Source organism: Papaver somniferum, chromosome 1, assembly GCF_003573695.1.
Source record: "Papaver somniferum cultivar HN1 chromosome 1, ASM357369v1, whole genome shotgun sequence".
Lineage (NCBI taxonomy): Eukaryota > Viridiplantae > Streptophyta > Magnoliopsida > Ranunculales > Papaveraceae > Papaver > Papaver somniferum.
The window spans coordinates 215,008,966-215,016,279 of NC_039358.1; the positions used below are offsets into that span (position 1 = coordinate 215,008,966).

The 7,314-nt window shown below is 37.8% G+C and overlaps 1 protein-coding gene across 1 annotated transcript in view; it reads left to right on the top strand.

The window, feature by feature from the left end:
• LOC113315681 (pentatricopeptide repeat-containing protein CRP1, chloroplastic-like) overlaps positions 1 to 4,690 on the top strand; it is a 5,532-nt gene extending 842 nt beyond the window's left edge. The window contains exons 2-3 of the mRNA XM_026563943.1: positions 821 to 2,024; positions 3,390 to 4,690. Of these exons, the coding sequence (XP_026419728.1) occupies positions 921 to 2,024; positions 3,390 to 4,445 (2,160 nt within the window). The 5' untranslated portion in view covers positions 821 to 920 and the 3' untranslated portion in view covers positions 4,446 to 4,690. The remainder of the gene's footprint in view (positions 1 to 820; positions 2,025 to 3,389) is intronic.
• The last annotated feature ends 2,624 nt before the right edge of the window (positions 4,691 to 7,314 follow it).

Below are 7,314 nucleotides of genomic sequence, written 5' to 3' on the forward strand. Positions count from 1 at the left end.
GGGGGGACTTAAGCAGATATTTAAAACTGGTTAATATGTGAACTTGTCAAACTTTAAGTGGTTCATATGAAGTTGTCACACACATATAATGTGCATGCTGTGTGGCCACCAAGATTGAGCATAATATACTGATCACCACTAATGAAGGCTTGAATGGCTAAGTCTTGATAAGTTATTAATTTTTATGTTTACCTTTTTTTCTAAATTTATGCTTCTGTTCTCTTGTTTTCTCCTCTAATTGTGGGGACTGTGATTGCATTTCAATCTCTCGGAGTTATTTATTGTTTATATGCAGACTCTTTTAGGATAGGTATATAGGCTTGACATAAGTCTTCTTACAACTAGTAAAAGGGTGTCATATTATACCACTATTGATAATGGGATTAGTACGGACAAGACTAGGCACCCGCTAGATTAGGTTTGCTGCAAAATTACAATAGGTACACAATTCAAATGTTCATATTGTTTCCTCTAACTAAGAATGTCTCTGTTTACATCCTGCTTTTCATTAGGAAGAAAAAGATATGTAGTTTCTTTTCAACAATACCACTAAAAAGTCAGCAAAAATCACCTATCAATGACCAAATTCTCGACGATCCTTTCTGTTTTGGCATCTTATCATCGGTAGTTCGAGATTAACTTGTGGCTGATTTCAAGTTTAATCTGTCTTGAGTGCGGAGAAACAAAAATTTAGGGTCACTTCATTTCCTCTACTTTATTAGCATGGATAAGTACATGCTTTTGTTCCTTTTGAGGCTGGCAATTTATTGGTATTCTAAGATGTTCAAAGTTATAACCTTTTTCTTTTGTTTCACTGCAGATTGCAAAGGCTACAGTACAGGAAATAGCTTTTTCTAGGATTTTAGCCTTAGGTTTAGTACAGATCGAACTCAAAAAGACCCGTCCACTTCTCTCCCAAAATGAGACCATTCTTAGTATCTAAACGAAAATCAATCATCAATCTGATCAGACAGCAATCCAGATTACTCTCCACCATTAGGTCAACATCTTCCAACACCAATCCACCACCATCAACAGAGATTTTCAATTTCAATATAAGTTCTTCAAATCTCATTACCAGAAACCCTAAATTCTCTACACCCATTTCCTTGAGGTCCATTCATGCTCAGGCCATTGCTTCTGCTGATGATGAGAATGATTTGAGAGTTGATTCAGAAGATGATAATGCGATGACAGAATTCTTATCAAGATTTGTATGGATCATGAGAGCTAAATTAACTGAAGCTTATCCAGATTCAGATAAGAGAGTGATCAATGATATGTTATTACTTATTGTTGAGAAAGTTGTTTCAGAATTAGAGATCGGAGGACTTGGTTCTATGATTGTTGCTGCGGAAAGTGACATGTCTGAGGATTTCAGTGCAGATTTATGGAAGACAGTATGGGAAGTGAGCAACTCAGTGTTGGGAGATATGCAGAATGAAAAGAAGAAAGATGAAATGAAGAGATTTCTTCAGTGTGAAGAGGTTAGAGATATGACCAGATTTGCTAGTGAGATTGGTGTTAGAGGTGATATGCTTAGAGAGATGAGATTCAAATGGGCGAAAGAGAAGATGGAAGAGTCTGAATTTTATCAGAATTTTGAAATTGAAGATGAAAATGTTGCTGGAGAAGTAGCTGTTGAAGAAGGTGTGGATGTCGTCGGGGATGGTGATGACAATGTAGATGGGGCGGCAGCCGGAGAGATTAAACCAAATGTTGTATCCATTCCGCAGCGGAAAGGGAAGATTAAGTATAAGATTTACGGGCTTGATATGTCGGATACAAAGTGGGCTGAAGCTGCTGATAAATATCATGAAGCTGAGAAGCTTATGTTTGATGAAGAACCTAAGAAAATTACTGGGAAATGCAAGCTTATTAATGAGAAGATTCTGTCTTTGAATGTTGAAGATGATCCGTCTGCACTTCTGGCGGAATGGATAGAGCTTCTACAGCCTAGAAGGGTTGATTGGCTTACATTGCTTGAAAAGCTGAAAGAACGGAATTTGGGTTTATATCTCAAGGTCAGTTTTTGTTCATCTCTATCTCTCTTCATACAGTCTCCCGTATTGAAAAGTTGTTATTATTGGATGATTGTGTCAATGAGAGTAAGATTGTTGAGTTGTTTGTGTCGTGTCTCATTAGGTAATGCATTTGTGTCTCCTGTAATTAGAATTCACAATGACCGTAGTTTCCATGGAAAAATAACCAATAGAGACATAATGGAAGTAGCAATGAAACTATCACTAAGGAGATGCAGTGCGAATTGTGTCTGATAACATATAATTTGGTTTGTTGTGTTCAAAAACGTAGTTGCTTTTAATTCTATATAATTTTGTGTTCGTCTAATGACACCACTTTGCAGTCAATCCCTATAAGCAATATCTTATAATTGGGAGGTTGAACTTGCTTAAATGAGGTAATCAAGTGATTGTTTGTGCTCAAAAACGTAGTTACTGAAGGGCCTTAACCAATTGAAATTCACCAAAAGCACACTCGTTGTTCGCCTCTTTGAGATGGCAAATTCTAGATTCTTGGATTATAAAAATTATTTGTAGATAGTGGATGGCAGACACATTACTTTCTGCGTCAAACTCCACTAGTTGCAACACACATTTGTTTTCGCCATTGTTCCCATCTCGAGAAATCATAATCTAAACTCCATGAGACTAGGTTGTGTTGGGAGTGGTTGGATGTGTAAATGAGCATTGCTCCGGTCTTAGGGTTGAAAATAATTGAGAAGGTAACCAGATAATGGTTAAAAGGGAAGACTCACACTAATAAACAATGCTCATTTACACATCTTAAATGTTTTAGGGGCTTGTTCCTTTTCTTACTGCAATGCCTCTTAAATGTTTTTGTATCATGCACATATAGGCAATAAAATTTTCCTCCCATAGAGCTGAAGGTTTTGATGACAAACTTTTCTGTCCTCCAACAATGGCAACAGTCCATCCATCAGTAGGCAGAGGAATCCAAGACACTGTAAAGCTATGGTGCTCAATAAAATATTCTTAGACTTTTCCATTCTATTTACGCCTTCCAAAAAACTTACTCATCACAGGCATATGGAAGTGACATGGTAGTTAACAATTGCTAGATTTTCTTTGGAAATTGATCTTATAGTTAGATCGTATAGCTTAGGTGGTTTTGTATTAGCCTTAGCTCTAATAGTGGTCTTTTTTTTTGTAGACGAACATTTTTAAGCAATACACTCTTATCTTTACTCTCCTTCACAGGCTTGTGATCTAACTTATATGTGGCAATACTACCTTTGTATTTTCGATTTCTAAATTTTCTAGGCTTTTCCTATTTTTGCCAAGGATTTATAGCTGCATAATTTTATACCCCTTGTGTAATTGTACGTCTTTTCATGTTTTGTGTTTCAGATGGCTGAACTAATCCTGAATGAGGAGTCCTTTCAAGCAAACATTCGTGATTATTCAAAACTAATAGACACACATTATAAGGACAACCGACTAGAAGATGCTGAGAGAGTTCTAAAGAAGATGACTGATAAGGGTATTGAACCTGACATCCTGACATCCATCATCTTGGTTCACATGTACAGCAAGATAAATAATCTCGAACGTGCCCAAGAAGCATTTGATAGCTTAAAGATTCAAGGTTTTCAACCTGATACAAAGGTTTACAACTCTCTAGTAATGGGTTATATAAAAGCTAGGCAAGCCGATGTAGCTGAGAATCTGATAAAAGATATGGAGACAAGGGACATCAAACCTACCCGGGATATGTTAATTGCATTACTGAGATCATTCTCAGAGCGTGGCGAGGCTGTTAGGGCCCAAAGTACTTCTACTTGTATGATTTTGGCAGGTTACCAGCCAGATTTGGAGTATTACACATCACTTGTGGGTGCTTATGGACCATCTGATCCCGAACATGCCAGGGAGATATTTAATAAAATGAGAAAAGCAGGGATTAAACCAGATGACAAGTGTACTGCAAATATGATGGCTGGGTACGAGAAGAAGAATTGCTTAGATAAGGCCTTGAATCTACTATTGGAACTCGAGAAAGATGGGTTTGAGCCTGGTTTCGAGACATACTCTGTCTTGGTTGATTGGTTGGCTCATTTACAGCTAGTTGATGAATGTGAGGAGCTACTGAGGAAAATAACCGAGAAAGGAGACGTTCCTCCATTGAAGGTTCATGTCAGCCTCTGCGCCATGTACTCGAAAGAGGGAGATAAAAAGAAAGCTCTACAAGCACTTGGAGTTGTGGAGGATAAGAAGGACCTTTTGGGAGCTGATGAGTTTGAGAGGATCATAGATGGGCTGATAGCTGGTGGGCTAACATCAGATGCTGAGAGGATACTCAAAGTAATGGAGGCACAGGGTTTTCCTGCATCACAACGTCTTAAAGTGTCATTGATGGGATCAGCCTTCCTCCCCCGGAGATCAAAGCCGAAATTAAACTTCTAGGTCATTGAGAGTATTCTTTTAGGAATGTTTTTTTTTGGTAGCAATGAAACACAATGCACGCATAAAGCAGAAATATATCATTTATGTCTAGGTTTCTGCTAACAGTAATCTTTTTCATTGTAAATTAGCAGTCCCTGTGGACTAAAAACTGCTGACATTGAGCTGTCAGGAACCCATTTTTTTCTTCCTTTTGTCCGTCACTCTCTTCTTTTTTTCCATCTCTTTCTTGTGGAAGACGATTGCAAACAATTGTGAAGGGGGGTAATGAATTGGTTGTGCTAACTGGGTTTGGAGTAAGGGATGCATCAATACCTCTCTAATCAATCTAAGAAAATGCAATTTTAATCTCAATCCAGCTTCATAGAGATGTCAGTTCATACAGAAACGGCCAGAAGGCAATAGCAGAGACCATCCCATTTTGTACAGGGGAATTATAACAACTTTCAACCTAATTTTCTTTCGAAATTAGGGTGAAAGAATTTCACCATGGAGGAGAGGAGAGAGTGTTTGTGAGAGAGAGACCGTGAGATGAAATTTCTTCCTTTTTTGTGAATGAGTTCATATGGAGATTCGATCTTGTAACCTCTAGGAACGAAGAAGGAATGGCTTGTTTCAGATTTTGCTTAGAGATTTTGTCCCACATCGTTTAGTTTAATATTTGTGCCGGCAACTTATCCGGCGACATTGGTTACTTGGCCACGAGCAACATGTACAGGAGCTGTGGTGTTGCGTCGTTGTGGGACCGCTGCGGCGGTTTGGCCTGGGTTGTTGCTGCTGATGCCCTTTCTATGCCCCCCCTACCAACGCTGGTTGGTGTTGTTTTTGCAAACCGTTCCGTTTTTGTTTTTTTTTTCTTGGCTTGCCATCATAACCTTCTCTAGCTAATGAACGAGTGAGTTTTAGTTACAAGTTCTTTATCTGTAAGATTTTTGAACTAGTACAGTTGGAACATCAATAAAAGCTCAATTGTTACGTTATGAACATATATCTCAAGTAACCAATCCTTATGTTCTATAAACTCAATTCATTAGCGCTGCCGCGACCGTTATATGCAGCAATGAAGAAGTAGATTGATGCCGAAAAAAATAGTCACACTGCCGTTATCAGTATCAACATCACATCAGAAATGACAGCAAAACTTGTTGGGGAAAAACAAAGGAAAATTTTCAAGTTTGAGAAACCACGCAGACTGTTCAAGGTGATAACTGGTAAGGCCACGGAAACATATTGAGGTTTTAACTTGAGAAATGCAGGTTAATCCCGGACTAAACTTTAATCAACATAAATTTCCTATAACACATCCCATTGGAGAAACTGAAGACTTGGACACCAGTCAACGAAACATAGTACCGATAAACCACAACCCCATTCTATTACTTTGCTGACACCTGGGCATTCTCAGAGTTTGAGCATCAACATTGCTTTTTCCCATCTGGAATATCAGTTTGAAGCATTTTTCATCTTAATTCCTCTGGTGATGCAACCATTTCTTTTTATGGTAGTTGCTGCATCTAGCAAAAGATAAATGGTAGTCAGTCTGCCTGCAATAAAAAAACAGAAAAACAAAAAAAAGAGAGTTACACAGCTCTGTCACTTAAGTGCTAGGCATATGTGGCGGACATCTATAGTTTCAAGTAGGGGGTGGGGGGATGCTTAAATGGACATGTCAGTTCACTGGTAACAATTATAAAGTTAAAGTGTTCTGGGAAAATTCGATTGCTTGTTATGTACTGACGAATAGAATATAATGTGACGTGGACTAATGTTGGCTACCAATCCAAGCTAAGATGAATCCATTGTTTAATATATTCAGACATTCCAAAACCTCTTGTGCACAGAAATGATGCAACTTGAGATCTAACTGAATTAGAGTTAACCAAATGAAAAATTGACCGTCCAAGGCGGAGTGCAAGTACCATAATTTAAGTGCAAACTCATCCATTGGGATGAAGATGTCAATATCCTTGCTATCTATAAAAACTGTTCCCATGGAAATGGAAAAGAATCATACTGATGACAAGCAATTAGGTTTCTTGTATTAATGACGGAATGGCAACATGTTATCACAGAGAATCCTGCGTATAGGCTATAGTGAAGTTTATTGATGAACGAAGACAAACTTCAGTGTAGTTTACTGAGAATTCTGCGTATAGGCTATGATTACAACACTAACATAGCAGGATCTGTTGCAGTATCAGTCAAAAAGATGTACAAACTATCAATTTGGATACCAAACATCATCTAGCAAATAACATTTAAAAGCAAATAGAAAATATATTCCCACCATCCTAGTACCAAACCCTCACTTATTGTGTCAGCATTTACTTATTCGACTCCCACATATCAGATTCTCGCTTTGAGATAAGGTCAAGTCACAAAGTGCAGAGTTAACAAAGTAACATATATTCACCTAAAATAAGAAAGTAAGAAAACACTCCCATATAGTAGGATAAATGATATAAAGATATACTAACAGTAGTCTACCTACCCTAATCAGTAGGACAATGTCATTAGCATGTAGGTTCATACAGAGATTACTTGTTAATCTAAATTCAAAATGAATCTCAACGAAGATTACCAGTTTATAAGTAGGTATCCAGGGTCTCATGAAAGCTGGTTGAAAGGCTGACCATCAACTGACTCCATAATCTTCGTATCTTCTCCCCCTAATTCTTTCAACGAAACCAAGGTGTTCTTGTGAGGAAATATTATACTAAAACATTCTTCAAAATCCACAATCGTTTTTGAGGTTGAAGCTCCTAAGTCGTGAATTTTGATATGATTACGAATACAACTATAAGTTAAGACAGCATGATTCTTCGTAACAGCAAACATATAGCGGCCATAGACCATAAAAACTTCACTCCAA